The following is a 26,638-nucleotide window of genomic DNA, read 5'->3' on the forward strand; positions in this document are numbered from 1 at the left end:
TGTGGAATAAGTTTCAGAGGAATTGGTTGCGGCAGGTACAATAACACCTATTAAAAGGGATTTGGACAGCTTCAGGGAGACAAAAGATTGAGAGGAATATGCGTCAAATGTGAGTAAATAGGATTAGATCAGATGGACATCTCGGCCGTTTCTGTGCTTTATGGCCAGAACAAAGTTGAGTACTTGGACATTTTATCTTTGGCATGGCATTGAGAAATGTTGAACAGCTAGGCTGGGCCAGTGTGACCTGGACAATAGACAATAGGTGCCGGAGTAGGCCATTCGGCCCTTCGAGCCAGCACCGCCATTCAATGTGATCATGGCTGATCATCCCCAATCAGTACCCCGTTCCTGCCTTTTCCCCATATCCCCTGACTCCGCTATTTTTAAGAGCCCTATCTAGCTCTCTCTTGAAAGCATCCAGAGAACCTGCCTCCACCACCCTCTGAGGCAGAGAATTCTACAGACTACTCCCTCTCTGTGAGAAAAAGTGTTTCCTTGTCTCCGTTCTAAATGGCTTACTCCTTATTCTTGAACTGTGGCCCCTGGTTCTGGACTCCCCCAACATCGGGAGCATGTTTCCTGCCTCTAGCGAGTCCAAGCCCTTAACAATATTAACAATCTTATATGTTTCATGTATTGAATCTCTGCGTGCATTGAAGCCTGATAGAGACTTTGTTATGCTGTACTGGGGAAAAAAGGAGATCTATCAATTCTACCAGAATTAATGCAAGGGGGATAGTGGAAATATTCATGATTGCGTCTACTGCGGTTGCAGGGGATAACACCTGGGGTGGGGGTGGTTTGGGAGAGGAACACTTGCATTCGTCTGCTAAGGGGATGAGTGAACCATGGAGTTGGGGAGAGAACAGTGTCTGTGGAAGACAGAATGGGATGGAGACGAGAAGATGCAACTGGTGGTGAGATCACGTTGGAGGGGATGGAAGTGTCAGACAATGATATGTTGGATGTGGAATGAAAGGTGGAGGACCAGGGGAACTCTATCCTTGCTCTGTCTGGGTGGAGGGGGAGCGAGAGCAAAACTAGGGGACACAGAGGTGACGTACGTGAGGATCCATCATCACAGCAAGGGGGAAACCACATTTAACCCCTGTTTTCATACTTCTTTTGTGGTTGATTGCAAAGAAAATGTCAATAGAAGAACACACTAGGATCAACATGACCAAATTCTGCTCCTCTTTGAGTGTTAATGGATAATCCCGTAAATTTATTTCAATTTGAATTATCTCAAAAAAGGGGAAGGGACAATATTGAGTTCTTGATATTTGCTTCATTCAGTGGGAGCATTCCATGAACAGTGATTATAATTAGTAGATATTGTCCCGTTTTGCCTCATTTTTTGCAACCATTTGCAGGAGACCAGCCTAGCTGTGCAACATTTGCAATCATACAGGAGACCTAAATAATGATCATGTTTGGAATTAAAGCATCTTGCCAAGGTCAGACGATTTAATGGCAATAATGAAGGGCTGTTTGCTGTACAATTTGCTGTGCTGGATTTAGGGATTGAAAACAAAAATTGCCCTCCATCTTCAATAAAGTAATATGGTGTGAAGAAGGGTCTCAACCCGAAACGTCACCCATTCCTTCTCTCCAAAGATGCTGCCTGTCCTGCTGAGTTACACCAGCATTTTGTGTCTACCTTCGATTTAAACCTGTGTCTGCAGTTCATTCCAACACATGGTGTACTGAGTCGGTAATCCAAACTCTCAAGGTCTGGAGATGTGATGTAAAATTCCACAGTGTCAACCATGAAAGATATATTTAGTTAAATAAATCTAGGTAAAAAACTGTTGACAGTAACCCAGGGAATGAAAGTACCAAAGATAGGCACAAAAAGCTGGAATAGTTCAGCGGGACAGGCAGCATCCCTGGAGAGAAGGAATGGGTGACGTTTCGGGTCGAGACCCTTCTTCAGAAGTTACTCCAGCTTTTTGTGTCTATCTTCGGTTTAAACCAGCATCTGCAGTTCCTTCCTACACGATGAAAGTACCAGATTGTTTCGAAAATGCACGAGGTTCAGTGATGCCCCCAGGGAAGAAAGTGCCCTGTTGAGGCCCATGTACATTCCTGGCCGACAGATGTGTCCCAGAACAGCAACTGCACTTTGGGGAGGTGATGGGATGAAAGACATCAACAACCCAAAGAATCATATTCTCCTGGTGGCAAAATGAAATTGTCACTTGGCAAGTCAATACTGGTTTGATTTGATGTCCATGCTTTAAAATGTCAAGCGCAGTTTCCTTAAAGGCATGACATTCAATATATAGTTTCTTATCAAGGAGATAGATTCAGATTGTTTTTACAAAGTTTTGCTAATGGCCAAAAAGTGATAAATTGTAGTGCTCTTTCCAATTGGTTTATTTAATCAAGTAAACCTGCGAGTGAGGAATTATGTATTCCAAGTAATAACATTTATGCGTGCATTTTGCCAACAGTTTGGTTTATGCACAGAGGCACAGCTCGAATACATCAAAAGGCAATCATTGTTTCACAGCCTTGCAGACAAAATACATCATGGTGTTTCTGTGCGCAGATTCCAAATAAAACCTCAAGATTTTTCAGAAATTAGAATAAAATGGCGAATAGGAAGATATAAATTTGAACATGAAAAACAATTTTGAATATTTCTCAGCCTGCATCTGATCCAGAAGGCTGAATAATATAATCATGTATTCGAACATGGTAAAAAGCAAATGTGAAACATTTTTCATTTAGCCGATAGATAATTTATTACTGTATTTCGGATTTTTAAGTACAAATTTGGTCAGTCAGGTGTTTGATACACATCCTAATGCGCTTTTTATAAGCAGTCACAGGAGAGAAGCCATGGACTAATGTAACCACTGCTTCATGTTACCAACAGTAATTTCCGCTCCTGACATGGTTTCTATAAAGATTGATTTCATGTTTCTTTTTCCTTTTCCCATAAATAGAAATATATGACTACCCTGCAGTCTGATGAAGAACTTTGTTTCACTCTCCTCTTCGTCCTTTTAGCCTTAAAAATACGAGTCTGCCAAGATGATCAGAATCATTGACTTGATTTGGGATGGAAAGAGGCGATTCAGCCCATTGAGCCTCTGTTAGATCTCTTCAAGGACAATCCAATCAGTTTCCTCTTTCCTCATAGCATTCTACATTTTTCCTCCTCGCCTGTCTGTCCAATTCCTGTTGATTGTATCTACTTCCATCATCCTTTCAGGCAATAAGTTCTACATCAGCCAGCCAATTGCACTAAGGATGAAGCAAGGAACGGTGTCTACAGGTGTCAGAGGTTATGGGGAGAAGGCAGGGGAATGGGGTTAGAAGGAAGAGATAGATCAGCCATGATTGAATGGCGGAGTAGACTTGTTCGGCCGAATGGAATAATTTTACTCCTATTCCTTCTGACCGCATAACTGCAGATGCTGGTTTAGCCAAAAGGACCACAAAGTGCTGGAGTAACTCAGCGGATCAGGCAGCGTTGGTGAACATGAATAGGCGACAGTTCGGTTTGGTGCCTGAAGAAGGGTCCTGACCCTACACATGTTCTCCAGAGATGCTGCCTGACACACCGAGTTACTCCAGCACTTTGTGCCTTTTGCACCAAGGAAGATTTTTACCTCGGGTCACTTCCCCCATCCCCCATCCACCCTGGATATTTAGTGAACCATGTCGGGTATATATCCTCTGATGTATCAACACAAACCAATGGGAGCAGCATTACCCATCCCTCTACATGGATGCAGGCATCAAATTACCTTTCAACCTTCTCTGCTGTCTGGAGAACAATTCCTGCTTCCCCAGACTAAGTGGGAGACAAAAATGCTGGAGAAACTCAGCGGGTGAGGCAGCATCTATGGAGTGAAGGAATAGGTGACATTTCGGGTCAAGACCCTTCTTCAGACTGAGGCAGCATCTACGGAGTGAAGGAATAGGTGACGTTTCAGGTCGCGACCCTTCTTCAGACTGGAGAAGGGTCACGACCCAAAACGTCACCTATTCCTTCACTCCATAGATGCTGCCTCACCCGCTGAGTTTCTCCAGCATTTTTGCCTACCTTCGATTTTTCCTGCATCTGCAGTTCTGCAGAAGTGCCTCATATCTGGGACCCTTCTAAATCTTGCAAAGGCTGCAGCCATCATTCCAAGAGTGCTTAGAAATTATTTATTGGAGAGACGAATTGTACCAGATGATGTGCTTAACAATGCCATAAATCTAAGTGTGCAACTGAAAGATGCAGCAATACTAAATCATGTTGGAGAGAAAGAATGGCTGAATTTGTTACTTTACATGCTCATAATTATCCAATTCCTACCTGATTATGCAAAACATCAAAACCTGGTTGCGAATAAAATGTATGCAAGCCATTGCTGGTGGAAGTTTTTTGACAATCAACCTTCCCCTTGATCACTAACCCTGTGAGTTGTTCCATCTGCTTAAACAGTGATGTCAATTATAAGTTTTTCATTATCTTTTAAATTTTATTTTGCTGGTTGGATATGCCATAAATACTACGATAATAAGCAAAGTGCAGCAAAGGATTTTTGGAGGGAATATTTGGCAAAGCCTATTATATTTTATTGGCTGCTTTGCATCAGTTGCATCTGTCCTCAAAGAGCTAGGAAAAACGCTGATGCAAATATACCTGCAAAAATGTATTCAAAAGTAGAAAGGCATTCAAATGGAAGCTTCCTCATTCTCACAGAAGCAGAGAGATGAGTAAATCCAAGGCAGAACAGGTACCCATTCCATAATCTGCTAAAGCTCATTTGTCCAACCAGGGCAGCATGCAGAATAGATGCACCATCAAAGAAGAAGGTGTTGCAATTTATTTGGCATTGCGTTATATTCGCTTCAGTGTTGAAGGTGACTCCCCTCCACTCCCTTCCCCCTCGCAAACCTGGGCCATATCCAATAACTTAATTCAGCCACAAGCTGCATAAATCCTAAGTTTTGCTCAGCTCCAGAAAATGAAACCCTGATTATTTTTCTACTTCCCTTTGGCCTGCTTATACAAGTGTAGAAAATGTTGTCACTATTTAAGACTTCTATGGATGCAGAGTGCTGTGGATGCGCCAATAAGTAGCTCCAGGAAAGCTTCATTCATTTCTCGGATGAAAATATGCAAACATGAAAACCCAGGATGTCGATTTTTTTGCAATATTGACATGTACTATGTTAGACTTTATGTGAGGAAAACATAGTAAAAATGTGTGTGTTTTTTTTAACCTCCTTCATAAAATAGGCTTATGCCAAAAAGAATGCATTAAAGGGTGGCCTGGATAAGACCATGAGTCTCAGGAAGGACTTGTCGGAGATGCAGGAATGGATAGCACAAGCTGAGGAGGAGTATTTGGAAAGGGACTTTGAATACAAAACCCCCGAGGAGCTCAAAAAAGCTGTAGAAGAACTCAAGGTGAGCTCACAACTCCATGTTTGCATCTGACATCTTCCGTTTAAGTAGTTTGTGGGACCGCAGCCTTTTCAACTTTGTACATTTTCCACTTCCTATTTATTTAGATTTGCCCACAAAATGAATGCCAGTTTTAAACATCTACTGCCACAATATTATCTTTGCATGTTCTTGATTAGATTAATTTGCTTTATGCGAGGGAGTTTTCTTTGGTAAACCTGCCAACAGCAATAATCTTTGTGCATTTGCAATAAATAGCTTTTATATCTTTGAGCCTTATCCGGACCTTGCAACTATGAACCTTGCCAGTTGAGCTACAAACCAAATTGGGAAGATGCCCAGATAAAACAATATCAATATTTTTTCTGGTCTGCAGTTGTTTTTAATGTTTACAATCCCTTTGGGGATTCTAATCTGCACCTGTGACAGAACCCAATTTTTTTTTTCCCAATCCATTTGTCATGTAGATATTTGAAAAGTAAATTAATTTATGACGTTACTTTGCTCCAATTAATTTTCAATGTCAACTTATTTGAGAACCTTGGTATTTCGTAAGGGTTTTAGGTAATTTAAAGGGAACATATCCATTCAAACACATTTTACGTTTTCTTACAATACAATACAATACGGTTTATTTGTCACATTGCACATAAAGTGCAAATGAAATGAATATGTCAGCAGCGGTACAATTATAAAGAATACACACAAAAACACAATTAAAATTTAACATAAACATCCACCACAGCATTCATCACTGTGGTGGAAGGCACACAATTTGGCCAGTCCTCCATTTTCATTTTCCCCCGTGGTCGGGACCTCAACCCTCCGCAGCTGTTGCTGCGGGCGTCCAGATGGTAAAAGGACAAGGTACAAGTCCAGGATCGGCTCTTCCCCACCGGAGACTGCGGCTTTAAGTTGGTGTAGGCCGCAGGCCGACGGTCGAAGATTTAAAGTTTAAAGTTCCCACCGCGCCGCAGCCAGAAGCACCGCAGACCGCAGGGCTGGCGGTCGAAGCTCCCCTCCAGGGATGATGTTAAGTCGTCACTGCGCCCGCGATAGAAGTTGGCCGTGGGCCAGCAGTGATGGCCTCTTCATCCCCCGGGTCCCCCACGAGCGATCCCGGGCTGTAGACGCCGCACCAGCTGGAACTGTGCAGACCACGGCTTCAGGCTGCCGGCTGCACCGGGCCGGCGAAACGGAGCGCTCCCCTCCAGCGAGCCCCAGCGAGGGCTCGTCCGCTCCACGCCGGAGTCCACGCTGCGCCCGCGGCTGAAGCCCCGGGTGCGTCTCCGGGAAAGACCGCGCCGATCCTTGCTGTTAGGCCACGGGGGAGGCGACCTGGAAAAAGTCGCCTCTCCGTGGAGGAGGCGGCCAAAACGGTTTCCCCCTCACCCCCCCACACAAAACACACAAAGAAACATTAAAAACATACCTTAAAACAAACTAAAAAAAATAAAAACAGTTGAAAAAACTAACACGCTGCTGACAGAGCTGCCGCCATTGCAGGGCCCCCACCGTAACTGGCCCTAAACACAAAACATAAGAGATTTTTCAAAATTAGATAAAACAAGCTGCTCTTCTGTAATCTTTACTTTACATCCTTCTCCATGATTGTCATTTTATGACCTGATTGTTTTTTCCATTGCACAATTCATTATTTTAATATTTTATTGTATTTGAACTACGCTGTTGTGATTTGGAGGGTTGCAAATTGGCAGCTTAATTTAGAATGTCATTATCTTTTTAATTAGGTTTTTCTTGAGCAAAGCGTTGAGACACATGGTTTATCTGAAGCACCAAGTGTGTGCTCTTTTATGCTCGTATACTTAACCGTGATTCCTTGTTTATTATACGACTGGGTATACTGGGGATTAAGCAACATCTGACAAATAGGGGTGCTGGGAGGAGAATTACCATAGTAAGTGTTCGGGACCACCATGCACTTTTAAGAATGAAAGGCAAACAACAGTAAGATGAATCTTGGATGACAAATGATATTAAAGGTTTGCTCAGATTTAAAAAAAAAGAAAGATAAACCAGGTGTAGGCGACTGGATTTGAGGAAGTCTCTGGAGGAACACAGAGTAAAGGAGAGAACTTTAAAAAATATATTAGGAGGGCATAAAGGTGCCATGAAATATCCTTGGGAAATAAGATCAAGGAAAATCTGCAACTGTGGCCATCAGGAGGAAGAAGTTAGCTGGGGATAGAGTGGGTTGTGTTAGGGAACAAAGGTGTGACTTTTGTGAGGAGCTAGCTTTTGTGGGTGAGGTCCTAAATAAATATATCACCAATAAGAAGGACATGGATGATAGTGAGTTCAGGGAAGGGTTCATGGTTAATCTGGACCCGTTCAATATTAAGAAGGAGGACATGTTAGTTGTCATGGGATGTATAAGAATTGACAGATCCATAGGTCTTGATAAAATCCATCCCAGGTGTCTGTGGGAAGCAAGGATGAAGATAGCTGCGACCGCTCCTTGTGTCAATTTTTGTATCCTTGTTAGCCACGGGTGAGGTGCCAGAAGACCAAAGTATAATTTATCTTGTTCCATTAAATTAGAAGTGTACCTGGGATATGCCGGGTAACTGCACACAGGTGAGCCTTTATCAGTGACAGAGACATTATTGGAGAACATTCTAAGGTATTAAGATTGAAGGTACATCTGGAAAGGCTCGGGGAAAGTCAGCAGGGAACTCTTGCCACACTAACTCGAGAATCTTTCTTGGAGAGAAGGTTGATGAAGGCAGGCTGGTAGAGTTAAGTAAGGAAGATTATTGGCCAAGTATTCACATACAAGGAATTTGTATGTGCTCCGCACACAAGTAACGACATACAGTGGCAGTTATGAATGACTCAGAAAACACTAAACATTAATAATAATAAAACATTAATGATGGTCATAGAGTTCATGTAGACCTCAATGAGTTCATATTGACTTCAATAAAGTGTATTACATGATCCCACATGGTAGTCTAATGCAGAAGATTAAAGCACATAGGATACATGGCAAACTAGTTAAACGGGTGCAAGATTGGCTTGGTGATAGTACGCAGAAGGACATGGTGGAAGGATGGTTTTCTGCTGCAAATCTTCGACCATTGGTGTTGTGCAGTGATCATTGCATGGCACTTATTGTCTGTGCTATAACGACTTGGATGTGAATGTAAGAGGCATCGTTCGTAAAGGTTGCAGATGACGGGAAAGTTGGTAGCATTGTGGAAGATGATAAAGGTTGTCTACAACTAAAGCAGAATATTGATAAGATGGGAAGTTGGGCAAATGTGGGGAGATGGAAATTTATTCTGATGCGTGCGAGGTGATGCATTTGGGAAGTCAAATAGGAGTTGAATAAATGCAGTAAATAGTTGGGCAGTCAGCAAGGTTGATAAATTGATGTTCAAGTCCGTTGCTACCTGGGCGGCACTGTGGCGTAGCAGTAGCATTGCAGCACCAGAGACCCGGCTTTGATCCCGACTTATGGGTGCTGTCTGTACGGAGTTTGTACATTCTCCCCATGACCCACTTGGGGTGTTCTCCGAGATCTTCGGTTTCTTCCCACACTCCAAAGACGTAGGTTAATTGGCATGGTATGTGTAAATTATCCCTAGTCTGTGTATGATAATGTAAATGAGCTGGGATTGCTGGCCGTTGCGGACTTGGTGGGCCGAAGGGCCTGTATCCACGCTGTATCTCTTAATTAAACTAGACTAAACTACTTTTCCTACTGAGAGTAGGGAAGATTCAAACAAGGGGACATGACTTGAGAATTAAGGGACTGAAGTTTAGGGGTAACATGAGGGGGAACTTCTTTACTCAGAGAGTGGTAGCTGTGTGGAATGAGCTTCCAGTGAAGGTGGTGGAGGCAGGTTCGTTTTTATCATTTAAAAATAAATTGGATAGTTATATGGATGGGAAGGGAATGGAGGGTTATAGTCTGAGCGCAGGTATATGGGACTAGGGGAGATTATGTGTTCGGCACGGACTAGAAGGGTCGGGATGGCCTGTTTCCGTGCTGTAATTGTTATATGGTTATATGGTTACCTGAAAATGGCAGTAAAGGTAGATTGGAATGTGAAGAATGAATATGGCGCGCTTGCCTTATGAAGCCAGGGAATAGAATATAAACATTGGGATGACTTTGAATATTGTGTGCTCTTCTGATCACCACACTATAGGAATGATGTAGTTGATTTGGAGGGAATCCAGAGGTGATTGATGACAATATTGCCTGGGTTGGAGGAGTTCATTAATGGGGAGGGATTGGACAAGCTGGGATGTGGTCCCCTGCAGCAAAGGAGGCTAAGGATGGCCTGATAGAGATAATAATAGAATAGATAGATGTTGATTTGCAGAATCTTTCCCCCATGGCATGCACATCAAAAGAGTTTTAAAGGGGACTTGAGAACGTGTTTATTTACACAGAGAATGATTGATGTACGGTTCTCGTTGGCAGGTAAGGTGGTGGAATCAAATGTAATCACTTTATGTAAGAGACAATTTTACAGGAACTTAATGGGCAAGGTATTGAAAGAAATGATGGCCTAATGATGGCAAATAGGATTGGTATGGATGCACACTAAAGTCAGCATGGTCATAGTGGGATGACGGCCCCATTTCTGGATTGTGTGGCTTTTTTATTCTACCAGCACCATTGCAGCCAATGACTTCCAAATGTTTGAATGTTGAGTAAACATTGTGTTAAAGACTGAAAATGCACCACCACCACTGACTTTAAAGAGATAGGAATGTGTTGGACATAATTCTATGCAATGTTCAGAACTAACACGAGTGCTGCCATTGTAAGAACTCAACGGTATGTATAATTTGGTGAGTAATGACCGATTGCTGCTTGTCATTGCTCAGTTTAAGCTAATGGTGATTGGGATGAGAAGATAGTGTTATCTGGGCAACCGTGTGATCTCCTTATGAAATGACTTCTTAATTCTGAACAAACTATTGGATTCTTTTTATAAAATTCAGCAGTGACCAAAAACAAATATCGCTTTGATTACCAAAGAGAAGCAACACATGTTGCTTAGTAACAGCATGATGAACAGCCAGAAGTCCATTATGTTTCCATGGCACTGTGGATTCTGTTACTGATCTACAAATGTTGTATTGTACACTATGCCTTAAATATATACTATGCCAGTGAGATGCATGTGAGTTGTACAGATCTGTTCTGTAAAGATTGTTGGTAAATTTATGTGATTTTATGATTGATTTGTGGAGCACTTGATATTTGTTGAGTGCTTACTTTGATTTCAGTCTCCTATTATCTCCAAATGTTTTTTGACATGTAGTTTCATTCCTGAGAAGTTTTCTATAGTCGAAGGAAGATGTCATCACTTTACCTTGTGTCCTTTGGGAATATCAGGTGAACAATTGTTGCGAGCATTTGCAAAACTCCCTATTTGACTGGTGAGGCAATTTAAAACATGAAATCATTCATTTTAACTGGGTTAAAGTCTGTTTTAAAATAATACCTCCTGAGAAATTTCACATCGACATCAGATCAAATGGTTTCCCTAAATTTAGTTTGAGTTTAGTTTAGAGATACTGTGTGGAAACAGGGCCTTCGGCCTAACGAGTCCGCACTGACCAACGATTCACGCACATTAACTCTATCCTCCGCACGCTAGGGACAATTTACATTTATAGCAAGCCAATTAACTTACAAACCCGTACATCTTTGGAGTGTGGGAGGAAACCAAAGATCTCGGAGAAAACCTACGCAGTCACGGGGAGAGCGTACAAACTCCGCACAGACAGCTCCCGATCGAACCAGGGTCTCTGCCGTTCGTAAGCGCTGTAAGGCAGCAACTCTACCGCTGTGCCACATTGTCACCCATTATTTCACACGATGTTTAGATTCCTCCCATGAAATCACAGAATGCTTGATACACTTAGCAGTTCAGGCTGATGAGGAACAATTAACATTTCATGTCTGAGACCCTTCGTCAGATCTTTCTCTGGGCAGAAATGATAACTGCTTCCCTCTCCACAGTTGCCGCCTGACCTGCTTTGTGCTCCGAGTATTATTTCGGATTCCCAGCACCTGCATTTTTGTTTATTTGTCAACCCATCTCAGGGTCTTTGATAGAATATGGTCTTAGTCAATAGAGTTGGGTGTGTTCGGGTATAAATGTCCAGTCTTCCTTGGCTAGCTTAATGAAAATGTATATTCCCCCCCATATTTAAAGACAGAATGACATGAACGTTTATATTGAACTTCGATTCAATGTTGTCCAGTTACAAAAGATCACTCCCAACATGTAAGTTCTAACCCTTTTATAATAACTAAACATAGCTGCTGTATAAGACTACTATTCTTAATGATACTGAAGTGGTAGAAATTGTGTGTGAAAGCAGTTTCTAATTCTTTCCCAAACTGATACTTCAGGAAACTACATTTATTCAGATCTGGACGAGGCTTGCTTGTGGTGCAAAAGTAATGATAAAGTGGGGTAGATTAAACTGGATGTAGCTCTTCCCTATTTTTATTCAAACAGCTGCTTTAGGGACTCTGGTACTATTCCACAAAATATCAGGTAGTTCCCATTAAATGCAGTATTAGTATCTTTTTATTACATATCCCTGGTGAGCAAAGTGAGTCCTAATTAAGCAACTGAAATAATGAATGTGGAGGTTTTTCGAAGTAATGGATCGATTGTCCAAAAATTACTCTGTTTCCATGCAACATTTTTGACAATTTCAGTTTTGAGTAATTTTTGGACAATCAACTTGATATTCTATGTAGTCTCTAATAATAATTGTTGGACTTTATAGAGGCCTACAGCCAACTGTTTTCCAGTAAATCCAGAACAAGCTTCTGAACACACAGATGATCTGGAGTATAGTTTCTCCTGCAATATTGTGATGGAGGACGGGTTTTGAGAAAAGAGGTATCTCTAGCATGAACAATTGCAGTTTGTAAAGGAAGCTCTCATTCATGTTGTTTTCTTCTCTACCATTTCACAGCGAGCCAAGGAAGAAGTTACACAAAAGGAGATGAAGGTGAAGCTCCTGAGTGATGCCGTTAACAATTTCATAACAAAGGCCCCTCCTGCAGCCCATGAAGCTTTGAAGTCTGAGCTGGACATGCTGACGGGCAATTACCAACGGCTCTGTAGCAGGCTGAATAGAAAGTGCAAGACTCTTGAGGTTTGTCCATTAGATTACAATGGGATTTTATGTTTGAGAGGAGAGATACAGCATGGAAATCGGGCCTATGGCCCATCGAATCCACACCGGCCAGTGATCACCCACTCACACTCGTTCTATATTACCCTACTTTTTCATCCAAATTTACAGCTGCCAATTAACCTACAAACCCGCTTGTTTTTTTGGGGATATGGGTTGAAATTGGAACACCCGGAGGAAGTCCACAAGGTCACAGGGAGAGCATGCAAACTCCACAGGCAGCACCCGAGGTCAGGATTGAACCTGGATCCCTGGCGCTGTGAGGCAGCAGCTCAACCAGCTGCATCACTGAGCATGCCAGTAAAATATTGTGAATTAATTCTGCTTAGATAGCTATTGATTACATGAAATAACATGAAAGAAAGCACATGTGGAGAAAACACCACATGTTTTCAAAGGACTTACCTGCCTAATTTGTGGCATGTATGTGTCTATTTGAGTCTATTCTAGTTGACGAGAATGGTAGTCAGTGTATTATTGCTTGTATGAAATAGTCACAATGATGTTTATCAGATATTACAATGTGATCTATACCTTGTTGGATTTTTATTCTCATTACGATGCAAGTTGGGGAAAGGGAGGAGAATTGAAGCATGGGACAGTTGTGATACATTAATACATTAATCAAACCTTCCAGTCTGCAGTTTTAGATTTGGCATGCTAAAAGCTTGGTGTATATGTCCCATAATATACAATCCCCTGTATTATCATAATGATGGCAAGTCTATGTATCTTTTAGTGCACCGAAGAGCAGAGACTTGACTTACTTGGAAGGTTCAAAGTGCAGATGTTTTTATCAACATAATATATTGCTTCTCTATGAACTGGTACTTCTGTTATAAAGAATATTCACATACACTTGGAACACACTCCACAATTCAATGACAGCATCCAAACATCTTGTTGATCGTCGTGCATAATAATGTTTAATTTTCTCTTCACTTCCAATCTTGAATCTCCTCCATTGATTCTCAGGAGGTGTGGTCATGTTGGTGTGAATTACTGTCTTATCTGGAGGCAGAAAATCTATGGCTTGATGAACTGGAGCTGAAACTCAAAGAAACAGAAAACCTACAGGGAGGTGCTGAAGAGATCTCTGAGGCACTTGATGTAAGTAATTGAACCTGCAGACTTGCATGAATCCTCCTTGTAGCATTCATTGAAAAATAATATGCAAAAGGTAAGCAGTTTCAAATGTCACATATATATTCAGGTTAGTGTTAAAATTTACCATGGTTTGCAACTCATTCCGATTTTAAGTAATATTGATTGATCCTTCAATTTATGTGGTAAAATATAAAAAATCTGACACTTTTTTCCAACCAATTGTGAGGAATTGCTTTGTTTCAATGCAGGCATTTAGTTTTTTTTTTACAAAATTCACTCAATCTCGCCAATATGAACCTCATAAATCAGAGAAACATTTAATTTAATATTTAAATAATTCAGGTCCCATTATGCTTTAAAAAAACTGCAAGAAAAAAAAGAATGAAAATATTTTTAAAGTCCAGATGCTGGAAATTTCTGACACTCCCTCGCCCTCTCTCTCACTCTCACTCTCTCTCTCTCTCTCTCACACCCTCACCCTCACCCTCTCTCACTCCCTCGCCTTCTCTTTCACTCTCTCGCCCTCTCTCACTCCCTCCGCATCTCCAACTCCCTCAGTCTCTCTCTCACTCCCTCACCCTCTCACTCCCTCTCCCTCTCACCCTCTCTCACACTCCCTCTCACTCACTCTCCTTCTCACTCCCTTGCCCTCTCTCAATCCCTTACCCTCTCTCTCACTCTCACTCTCTTGCCCTCTCTCTCTCTCTCTCTCTCATTCCCTTGTTCTCTCTTGCTCCCTTTCCCCTCTCTCCTCTTGCTCTCACATGCTCTCACTATCTTGCATGCGCTCTTCCACTCTTTTTCTCACAGTCTCACACACATGGACCATCCTTCACCCAGTAATCCCTCTCTTACATTAATATAGGTTAATTATATTACATTAATTATATTACATTGGTATATAACTGCACTCCTTCCCTTGAGTACAATAAAAGCAGAACATGCTGCAGATTCTGGGCAAGTCAGGCCACATCTGTGGGAACTGAAGGGTTACCACTTTCACTGACATCCCTTGACTTCTATCTGAACCTGAGACCACCCTCACAAAACAACTAAACTACACTGGTCTCAGCTTACATGAGAGTTATAAACTCTACAAAAGCTGGTTGTGTATTAAATAGCACGAAGCTGTTGATTTGTCATGAAAGGACACAGGATTGCAATGGGATCAATGTCTTGGTTGTGGAAATATCTTGGGAGCTGTTGGAAAGGAACTGCAGATGCTGTAATCGAGAAAAACACAGAGTGCTGGAGGTGCTCAAGGGATCAGGCAGCATCTGTGGGGGAAATCTGGCATGACCCAGTGAGTTCCTCCAGCACTTTGTGTTTTAGGAGCTTTTGAGTTACATTGAGATGTTAGACAAGTAGCCCAGTGGCCCTCTCACCGATATGAAGCAGTGCAACCTCCCTTGCATCTTCCACAATGCAATTCAATCTATCTCCCGCAAAACCCCTCTGAAAAGTAGTTCTAGTTCATTTGGCCAACTGTTACAAATGGCAACTGCAAGGGTGGAAAATGAAATTGAAAGATATCTACTGAATCATCTACACAATTGTTTCCTGGTTTATAAAGTCTGTGCCCTTGAGGGAATAATTTGGAACTTTTGTACCTTTACTGTTCTTGCAAGTATTGCTCACAACAGTATCTCTTTAATGTCAAAAGCAAGATGTTGACAAGCACGCTATGTTGCACAGTATCAATGATCGCTGCGCATCATTTACACCTTTGAAAATAGTTATGGCAAGCAACAGTACATATTGTGATTTTGAATATAGATGCGCAGTTTCATTAATTATTCACAGCCTAAGGTGACCTGTAATCAGCAGGTAAAACTGTTGTGATTACTAAAACATTTATGTATAAAAAAATGAACCAAAAATGCATCATTTCTTGCCAACCGAAGATAACATTGTGCAATTACTTGTCAAAGCCCAGAGCTACACATTTTTATACACAGGCAGATAGATATGACAAGTTAACTGAATTTGCTCTGACACACTCAGGTACATGAGGTCTACACATTGATGGGAGTAGGGTTATTTTCCAAATTGCAAAAATGTGCTTTGTTTATGTGGATAGACACATGCTATTCTATTTCCTTTTATCTTGCTGTGAAGAAAGATTGGATATTAATAGAACTTGAATCGTATGGTGCAGTGGCACTTTATTATGCACCTTTTCCATTTGAAATGTTTTGTCAGTCAGATTATTTATAACTTGATGTCAGTGCTTATAAAATATTGGAAGTTGATAATGTGGCCTGATGCCATTTGTGGTGGCCTTGCACCAGATTGTATTGTAAATATAAACATGAGGCACCTGATTAATGCCAGACTTCAAAATAATTTCCTTCCATTGCTTTGGATTGGTTTCAGTCCCTGGAAAGCGTTATGCGTCACCCTGATGATAATCAAAATCAAATTCGTGAGCTGGCTCAGACACTGACTGATGGTGAGATTCTGGATGAGCTGATCAATGAAAAGTTGGAAACATTCAACACTCGATGGGAGGAACTGTTGCAACAGGTGAGATAGATACACAGTGCTCAGTCGGACAATTTTGTAATCGTTGTGTCGGGAGGAACTGCGGATGCTGATTTGCACTGAAGACATTGTCTATATTTCCTTATTGTCTGCTTAGATCTGTCATTTTCACACCTTACCCCTCCATATCTCTAGACTTCCTCTCCACCGGCTCTCAGTCTGACAAAGGGTCTCGACCCGAAACGTCGTCCATTCCTTCTCTCCAGAGCGCTGCCTTATTCCAGCATTTTGTGTCTAATTTTGTACTTTTGATTGCCTGATGAAATCTAATGTTCATGTTTTTGTAAAGATTTTGTGGCAGTGGGTCAGAATCAAGCAAAACTTGCTATGTCTGATTTTATTTCCTGAATTATTTCTGCACTTCCCTGGGATAACAGTACGGTGTGGATTGTGAACATATGCAAGATCGCTCCTAACAACTTCAGGCCAGGGAATGTCTTTAGGATTCTGAATTGCAGTTTCCTTTACTACATTTCTAATCTATGCTAGGTGCAAGTGATATTGTCATCTGTACATTAGATGGAGAATAAAAAATTGGTTGTATTCAGAATTGTTCACTTGCTTAAAAGATTAAGTTGAGTTGAAAAGGCTTATTGTCCTAAGGCATTGAGAGCTGGTCTTGTGAAGTTGCCTTTGCATGGAGGTAATTAGTTCCTGTGTGGTTTTGTGCCTCGTCTATTACGTGTGCATCAGAGTTCTTCTGCTACCATATTCTCTTAATTAGTTTGCAAACCTTTCAGGAGTCTTTTTAATGGATAAATCAATTATCTTGATTAGTGCTTTAAATAGACACAAGGTTAAAGTGGAATTCTGGATGTCTTCTCTCCTATTTGATGTTGCAATTCTATAGTAAAGTGTCCCCCCCCCCCCCCCCCCCCCCCCCCCCCCCCCCCCAGGGCACGTGACCCCAATGCTGAGTTGAACAACTTTTATGATTAACTTTCTTGGCGTAATCTGGAACACAACCAAACGAATGGAGGTGCAGTCATGGTACCACAGTCGACACGTCTTTGTTCTTTACAGTGGGTCTACATTTCATAACTTTCCAATTTGGCAGAGGCGAGACAGTTTTGTTCTGTATTCCTTGAAGTTTGGTAGAATGAGGGGTGACGTTATTAAAATGTGTACATTTTTAAGGGGTCTTGACAGAATAGATGTTGAGATGTTTTCACTCGTGGGAGAGCCATGAGCAAGGAGCTATATTGACAACATAACATGCCGGTCATTTAAAACTGAGTGCACAAAGGTTTCTTCTCTCAGACGAAGTTTCTTCTCTTCCTCTGTCCCTGAGGGAGGCTGATTGGCTATATTTAAGATGGAGATGGATAAATATGTGGAAGATCGCTGAATTGAGAGTTATGTGGCTCTGGAAAAGAGGAGGAATTGAGGGCGGTGGAGATTAGTCGGGATCCAGTTGAATGGCCAAGCAAACTTTCACTCCGATGTATTCTGTTCTTGTGTTTGCCATTGTCAGTCTCTCCATTCACCCTCAAAACAATAACAAATAATGCCCCATAATATTGATAGCTTTTGGAATAGTGGATCAGAATATATTTTGCTGATGCAGCTTGAACATTTTTGTGACATAGCAATTGCACAGAAAGAGTTTACCTTCAGCACCAATCATTATGAATACGATGCCTTCATCTCATTGATTTGAGCTAAATTTAAAACCAGCTTTCATGCACAAAGCCCTTGTTCTTAGATTTGTAATCTTTCATATTCTATTTTGTTGTAGACGAGTTGCAGTATTTTGAGCTAAATTAAAGGAGGCCTGTTTGCTCCCAGTAGACAGTTTATTATCAAGTTTGCAAAGGTTATTCTTTACTTCATGTCAATTGCTTGACAATGTTTGACTTGATCCTCATGGCCGGGTGAATTAATGATGCATACAGAGCAGTGGGGTGCTGATTCTGTAGAATGATCTGCCAACCTATTGACAGCAGTGTGTGCAAATGAACACAAACTCGCAGTTACTTTAATTCAGAGATACAGCACGGAAACAGGCCCTTGGGCTCACTGAGTTTGCACCAACCAATGATCACCCCATACACTAGCACTATCCTACATACTCGGACAATTTTACAAATCTACCAAAGTCAATTAACGTACAAGCCTCTACATCTTTGGAGTGTGTGAGGAAACTGGTGTACCCTGAGAAAGCCCACAAAGTCACAGGGAGAACGTACAAACTCCGTACAGACAGCACCTGTAGTCAGGATCAAACCTGGGTCTCAGACACTTTAAGGCAGCAACTCTACTGCTGCGTCACCATTGCCGCCGCTGTTGTCAAATTTAGGGCAGGTTTAAAACTTGTAGTCTTCTGACATAGCGTGGTTTATGTTTGTGGCAGGTTAAATTCTTGCAATTTTTTTAGACAATTTTCTCCGTGGTGAACTGCACCTTTCCTTTCAACATGTACATTTTGTTGCATTGGTATTTTTTTGACATTTAAATTTTGAATGGCAAGATATTTGACAAGAATATGCACTATTATTGTTTATTTATTTGTTTTGTTTTTCATATACTGACCATTTTCTTTGTTATTTATTGTGGGTTTTACAGAGTATCATGTTTACATATCTATTGTGCTATTGCGTGTAACAATTTCATTGTTCCGTATCGGGACATGTGACAATAAGACACTCTGGATATTTGCTTTGTGTCCCCTCCGAAAATGCACACATTATTAAACTAAATCTAACTTAGTTTAAGTGACTTGTGTGAGACATTTTCCACTTTTGCCATTTACAATCAGCAGAGTGATTTCCCAGACTAACTGTGGTTTTCCTCTTTACTGAAGCATGGAGGATAATTTTAAATTTTCCCAGGTGGCAGTTTTGTAGGAAAAGGAATGGGATGGTGGGCTGACCACCTGGTATCTTTCCACCTCTCAAAATCATTGGAAAGAAAAATTCAAGGAGGGGATATATAAATGGAGTTCTGTTACCAGTCAAGGTGTTTTTTGTAACTGAAGTTTATTTACCTGTAGGTGGCATGGTTAGCAAGTTTACGGATGCCACCAAAATTACCGGTGTAGTGGACAGTGAAGATCGGTATTCTAGATTGCAACAGGGTCTGGAACAACAGAGAAAGTTGATCAAGGAATGGTGGAAGGAATTTAATTTGGGCAAGTGCATTTTGTTCAGTTAAACCAGGGCAGGCCTCGCACAGTTAAAGACAGTTAAATAATGGTGTGGAACAGAGAGACCTTGTGGTATAAGTATATAGTTTCCTGAAAGTGGTGACACATGTAGACAGGGTGATCTTCTTCTTCTTCTTCTTCTTCTTGCATATGGCGTGCACAGCCTAAAGTTGTAAGACAACTTGTTCCATTTGATCTTATTTGATTGTGCATGCCGGGTTGATTGCATTCGTCAAAACAGGGCGGACCATGTGAAGGTTGTGATCTTCCACCCCAAGACAGGGTAGTGATGAAGACATTTGGCTTTCTCGCCTTCATTGGTTAGGTCACTGGGTGCAAGAATTGTAACGTAATGTTGCAGCTGTATAAGATGAGACCACAGTTGGCGCATTGTGTACAGTTCTGGTCGACAAGCTGAAGGAAGGATGGCATTAATTTGGGAAAGGTGCAGGAAAGATTCACAACATTGTTACCAGGACTGAAGGGCTTGAGACGTAAGGATTGGATAGCCTAGGGCTGAAGAGTAGGGAAATAAAGGGTGACCTTAAAGAGGTTTATAAAATCATGAGTGGCATAGATAAGGTGAATGGTCACCATATTTTCTTGCAGAATAGGAGAGTCTAAAACTATTGAGTACAGACTTAGGGCAAGTTTAAACAAGGCTTGAAGGTAACTTTTTCACACTTTTGCCGGGTTGATATATAGAGACTTGTCTTTCAATTATCTTTCCTTTCATCACTCTTTGTATTTGGCTGTAGATTGCCTGAAGCAGTATAGAATCTCACTGTAACAGTTTAAAGGTCCTAACATCACGATGAAGGGTCCTTCTCATGATGTTTTGGAACAAGGCATTGAGTTGTACAGGTTGAAGTGTGCACAAAGGGTCCCCCACCGATGACTTCAACTCCGAGGCATTACAATACTTAGTGAAATCAGAGGCCAGTTAGGTGTTAGTATGTAAATATGTGTCGGAAGGAATTGCTGGTTTAAACCGAAGGTAGACACAAAAAGCTGGAGTAACTCAGTGGGTCAGACAGCATCTCTGGAGAAAAGGTATCAGTGTTTAAGTGGGAACTGCAGATGCTGGAGAATCGAAGGTTACACAAAAAAGCTGGAGAAACTCAGCGGGTGCAGCAGCATCTATGGAGCGAAGGAAATAGGCAACGTTTCGGCCCGAAACGTTGCCTATTTCCTTCGCTCCATAGATGCTGCTGCACCCGCCGAAAAGGTATCGATGATGTTTTGGGTTGAGATTCCAAGTCTGAAGAAGGGTCTCAAACCAAGTCATCTATTCCTTATCTCCAGAGATGCTCCCTGAACCATTGAGTTATTCCAGCTTTTTGTGTCTATCTTAAGTACATAAATATCTCTCTTGGTAATGTTTTATCAGGCTATAGAATACAATTTTGCAATAAAGACCTTATTTAAGCTTTATAATGAGTGTAGTTTACAAATACAGCATGGAAACAGGCCCTTCAGCCCCGTGGCTGCACTAGATGTTCACACTAGTTCAATGTTATCCCTCTTTCCCATTCCCCACACACTAGGAGCAATTTACAGAGGCCAATTAACCTACAGACCCTCATCTTTGGGGTGGAGGAGCAAACATATGCATCACGGGAAGGTCATGCAAACTCCTCACAGAAAGCACCTGAGATTAGGATTGAACCTGGGTCTCTTGAGTCGTGAGGCAGCAGCTCTACCAGCTGCACCACTGTGCCACCATTCTTTGTAGAAGAATTGTTGAGTTCATTTTCTTTCTCTAAAGCTGTTTATTTTTTATCAGTGTATAAGGAAGTAACATAGCAAAAGGTTCAGGGGAAAACATGTACCTGTATTTCAAAAATAATTACTACCAATTAAAATTATTGCACTGTTTGCTAATCATCTCCTGTGTTTGGTGCTCATCTGAATAAAGATATGTTGTTTCATTTATTCATTAAGTGTTGATTGTTACCCTTGTGAGTTAAGGGGCTGTCCCACTTGGGTGCCCTAATTGGCGAGTTTAGAAGAGTGAAAAAATGACATGTTGAAGACCACCTTCGACTATGTTGAAGACCTCCTTTGACCTCTTTCGACTATGTCGAAGATCAGCTTCGACTAGCTACGACTAACTTTGGGAAAATTGGACACCGAATAGTGGAGAGTGAAGACGACCTCCTTCGACCTCCCTTCGACTATGATGAAGACTGTCTACGACTACCTTCGACTACCCTCGATTACCTACGACTAACATGCTGACCTACTACAACCAATTACGACCTACGACGACTAAATCTACGAGTAAAATAAGTATTGATTTTTTCCATGGCGACCTTTTTTTACTCACGGGCTTTTTGTTAACATATTTTTAAAAACGCCGTGACCTAGCTGAGGCCTCGAATACACGGGGACCACTCTCGAGCATGAAGGAGAGTTACAAATACCTCCTAAGACCTTGTGTCGACCATGCTGCGAGTATGAGTCGAGGGCAAACTCGCCAGAACTCGCGGATTAGGTCGTCCAAGAGGGACAGCTCCTTTAGGCCATCATTTATTGCCTATCCGTAACTGCTATTCAGATGTTGAGAAAGCTGTTGTTTCAGCTCAGCTCATTTCATAAAGGGTGAAACAATCCACTCTGCTGCTGGATTATCACGCGGTCATTGAGGTGAATCTCTGTCCCGTTAACTTTATGCTGCTAACTACACGTGAATTCAAATGTCAACAAATATTGGGCCTTTTCTATTCTTGCAAGGTATTCGACATTATACAAGATAACTGAATATCTGTCTCGTATCATGATGCTTCGTGGCTAGAATCACTGTGGAGCGAGAGGGCTGAGTACAGCAAAATGAAATGCGGAACTAAATCATCTAATTCAATAGTCAGTCCTGTTCAAATTCAAAGGCCTCGGAATTAATATGTGAGAAATTGCTTAGTGCACAGAAGTTGGTAATCCTGCAGCACATAAAATCAATTTTGCTTGCATATACTGAGAAATGTCATCCCTTAAGTGCTTTTGATGGAATATTGGATTAACAAAATCAGAATTCCCAATTCTTTTTCCCAGTAAAAGAAAATCAAGCAAGCACCACAACAAAATCTGTTTAACTTATTTTGTGTCTGGCAAAGAAATAGAAACTTCATTATTTATGATGACGTTTGTTTGTCAGTCTTTGTAGGATCTAAGATTCTTTGCTGGGTGAATTCTTGATTTGTGAGCAATTGTGAACTTCATCTGGTCAACTTAATCAGACGGATGTTCCTCAGGCATTGTTTTCTGGATTTTGAAGGAAAACATGCTTGAAGTGCAGATGTGAAAAACATCAGTGCCACATTTCTGCGTTCCTTGCATGCTTGTGTTTGTGGCATTAGTATTTAAGAAAGAAAGTAAGGACACTGGTTCCCTCTTTGTTTGTGCACAGTGTGTATCTCCTTTGCTACAACGAGCAGACATTCTGGCTAAAAGCTGTGTGAGGTTGTTATTCCAAGATGTCCCAGCAGAACTGAGACCAGGTGTCTGAGAGCAGGCGATTGGCAAGCAAATGTCTTTGTGGAATTGTTGAAGTCTCCTTGCATCATTTTGCTGATGATTGGAAGGAGCCTGACAGTCCAAAGTTTATCAGTGTTAAATTTATCCTGGCGACAGTAACCAACGGCAATGGTGGTGGTATTCCTGCAGACATTCCACTTCCCTCATCAAAATGTTTCCATAAAGATTTGACGTAAAGATTTGACGTGAAGATTCACCAAGCAACTAAAGATTACTAACAAATATCGTCTATTCACTGCTGTTCACCTTGGACTCAATTGGAATTATTCAGTTTCCAGACTGAACAACAACTTTGTAGGAAGGAACTGCGGATGCTGGTTTAAACCGAAGATAGACACAAAATGCTGGAGTAGCTCAGCGGAACAGGCAGCATCTCTGGAGAGAAGGAATGGGTGACAGCCCGAAACGTCACCCATTCTTTCTCTCCAGAGATGCTGCCTGTCCCGCTGAGTTACTCCAACATTTTGAATCTATTTTGAACAACAGCTCGAGTGCAGATAAAGACGCAAGTGTTGAACACCAAAGAAGACGTGGTAACAGTTCTAGCGCCAAGGTTATTAATGATCAAATCTGGCATCAGAATTGCCTGCAAAATGGAACCAAAGGGAAACTTGATTTATCCTTGTCTCCACATGCTTTTGTTGCTATTTGTCCACCTCACACAAAGGATTGGTGAGCATTCTTGTTGCAGTTCCTCAAAGAATCACCTGCAGAATCACCCTCATTATTGGAGTAATTGTTTTCATGTGCTTATCCCCATTATGTGAAGTTGAAATGTTAACTACCAGTTACTAACTGGTTCATTCTATTCACTCATCTGATAATACAAGTGGCAATTGCTTCATGTAAATCCTATCTAATTCATTATCCTGAACAAATGAAACTCGTATCTTCCTCATCAGCAATAAAAAAAGAACACAAATTCTACAACCATTAACATGTTGATGAATCAGCTGGTACACAAAAATGCTGGAGAAACTCAGCAGCATCTATGGAGCGAAGGAAATAGGCAATGTTTCGGGCCGAAATCCTTCTTCAGACTCAGCGAAGAAAATAGGCAACGTTTCGGGCTGAAACCCTTCTTTAGAATCAGCTTCCTGATGGAGCATCCCAGCCACCATTCAGGTTCCAAGAGTAAAGAATACTGCTTTAAGTGTCTCAACACCTGGATAGGACGGCTTTGGAGGGATATGGACCAGGTGGGGCTCATGTAGCTGGACATGTTGGCCGGTGTGGCCAAGTTGGGCCGAAGGGCCTGTTTCCATGCTGTATCACTCTTATCACCGGTCTGCTCAGTTTGAAATAAGGCATGTGATAGAATCCTCAAAATGTGTGGCTTTCAAATTCTTTGACGACACACTGACTGAACTCTGCTCTGTCTGTTATAACCAACACCTCGTGGATCCACTGCAGACACATTAATATTCCTCTCCCTTCTGTTCAGGAGCAATGACATTTCGCAACAGTAGCATAATCATTTTGGGGTTATTTGGAATGTTAACCTGGGCATGCATTACCAGACGAAAGGATATCCACTGAGAGTAATGACCAAAAGGACTGCAGCAGATTAAGGATAAAAGCACCCGCCATCTCTGGTTACTGAAGAATGATTCGTAAATGTTGTAAAAATGTCTTGAGATGTAATGCGAGAGCATTTTGGCGTGTATCACTGATAACTGCTATAATTGAATAAGGTGCCTTTTGAAAATGGTGTCCCTTCACCCACCCCCTTCCCATTGTGACATACTCTTAAATTTTCATCCGTATATCAGAATTTTTCTCCTTGCAATTGTGCTGTTTACATTTCTCCCGTGTCTGTGATTAATGAAGCTAATGAGCTGAGCTAAGAATATTTGATTGATGTAAACATATGACTAATCAAGTGGGTTTACAACCATCCTTCAGTATTTTTCTCCATTTAGAAAATCATCCTTCATATTCCACTTAATATATTACTTTCCTTTGTATTGAAACTGAACATTGTGACATGGAAACTATTGCAAAACTCTTTAAATGAGCTATCTGCTTATTGTTATTGACAGAGGATCTGGGAGTTCTGCTGATGTGAGAGGAGGCAGAGAGTGTTAATGACTTGTTTTTCTCCCTGACCCTTGCAGGCTGTAAGAAGACAGAAAGTCCTTGAGCAGAGCATTCAATCAGCGCAGGAGACGGACAAAACTCTTCGTTTAATCCAAGAATCTCTTGCATTGATTGACAAACAGCTGACGTCATGCATTACCGACAGAATTGATGCAGCTCAGGTTCCTCAGGAAGCACAGGTACGTCAGAATCCTTCACTTAGTTACTTTGTTAAAATAACAAACATTATCTACATTTTATGTGAACTGAGTAATTGTTGAAATCAATTATAAGGACAGGGGGTATTTTACCTGGCCTATTGTACAAAGGATCTGCTAAATTAGAGTATTGAAAGCCGACACATTTTTTCCCCATTTGATCCGTCTACTCATGCATTGGACATGACAATAAAACAAAAGCATGCTGTTACGAAAGCTGACCAGTCACATGGCTTCTCCTGGTTATGCTGCACAAAAATAACATTATTCATACATTTGCATTTATTTAATTGTGTTTCTTTTATTATTGCCACCAGTTATTCTGGCCATCTACACTCATATATTTACCTCACATTTCTGTTTTGACCACCCCCTTCCTCCCCGCCACACCGTTTCAGCTGAACCCTTCCACCTATGTCCCTCTCTCTGCCTTTACATTTCATTCCTGTTACCTTCTTTATCTGTTATCTGTTTTCTGACACCCTTTTGTCTCTTGTCCACCACTAGCCTTTATCATTTACTTTGCCCATTTGCCAATCAAACCACCCTCACCTCCATCCTCCCATCACTTAGAACATTGTACAGGTATGGGCCCTTTGGCCCACAATGTTTGTGCCAAACATGATGCCAAGTTAAAGTGATCTCATCTGCCTGTCCATGATCCATAACCTTCTATTTCTTGCACTTCCATGTGCCTGTCTGTTGAAGGGGGCTTTATCTGGTTGGCTGCCAGTGACTAGTGGAGTCCTGCAGGGGTGGGTGCTGGGGCCGCTACTCTTCACGTTGTATATTAATGATTTGAAGGCTCTGTGGCCAAGTTTGTGGATGCTACAAAAATAGGTGGAGGGGCAGGTAGTGTAGAGACAGAAGGGACTCTGCAGGAGGACCTGGGCGGGTTGGGAGAGTGGGCAGGGAAGTGGCAGATGGAATATCATGTAGCAAAGTGTGGGGCCATGCATTTTGGTAGTAGGAATAAAGGTGTAGACTATTTTCTAAATGGGGAGAGAATTCAGAAATCAGAGGTGCAAAGGGACTTGGGAGTACTGGTGCAGGATTCCCAAAGAGCGAATCTGCATTCGAATCGGTAGTAAAGAAAGCAAGCTCAGAAGGGCTTCTATACAAAAGCAGGGATGTAATGCCGAGGCTCGAAAAGGCACTGATAAGGCTGCATTTGAAATATTGTGAGCACTTTTGGGAAAGCAAGTGCTGGAGAGGGCCCAGAGGAGGTATACAAGAATGATTCCAGGAATTAGTTGGTTAACTTATGATGAGCATTTGTCGACACTGGGCCTATACTTGCTGGAGTTTCAAAGAATGAGGAGGGACCTCATTGAAACATACAGAATAGTGAAAAGCTTGGATAGAGTGGATGTGGAGAGGATGTTT

The 26,638-nt window shown here is 41.5% G+C and overlaps 1 protein-coding gene across 12 annotated transcripts in view; it reads left to right on the forward strand.

Annotated features, from left to right (window-relative positions):
• Nucleotides 1-26,638, forward strand: part of dmd (dystrophin) — a 1,582,845-nt gene that overhangs the window by 652,873 nt on the left and 903,334 nt on the right. For all 12 annotated transcript variants that reach the window (XM_055644518.1, XM_055644513.1, XM_055644515.1 and 9 more), the window contains 5 exons: nt 5,252-5,422; nt 12,404-12,586; nt 13,601-13,735; nt 16,109-16,258; nt 25,073-25,234. In XM_055644518.1, coding sequence (XP_055500493.1) covers nt 5,252-5,422; nt 12,404-12,586; nt 13,601-13,735; nt 16,109-16,258; nt 25,073-25,234 — 801 coding nt within the window. The remainder of the gene's footprint in view (nt 1-5,251; nt 5,423-12,403; nt 12,587-13,600; nt 13,736-16,108; nt 16,259-25,072; nt 25,235-26,638) is intronic.

The sequence above is a fragment of the Leucoraja erinacea genome, chromosome 13, assembly GCF_028641065.1.
Source record: "Leucoraja erinacea ecotype New England chromosome 13, Leri_hhj_1, whole genome shotgun sequence".
In the NCBI taxonomy this organism is placed as follows: domain Eukaryota; kingdom Metazoa; phylum Chordata; class Chondrichthyes; order Rajiformes; family Rajidae; genus Leucoraja; species Leucoraja erinaceus.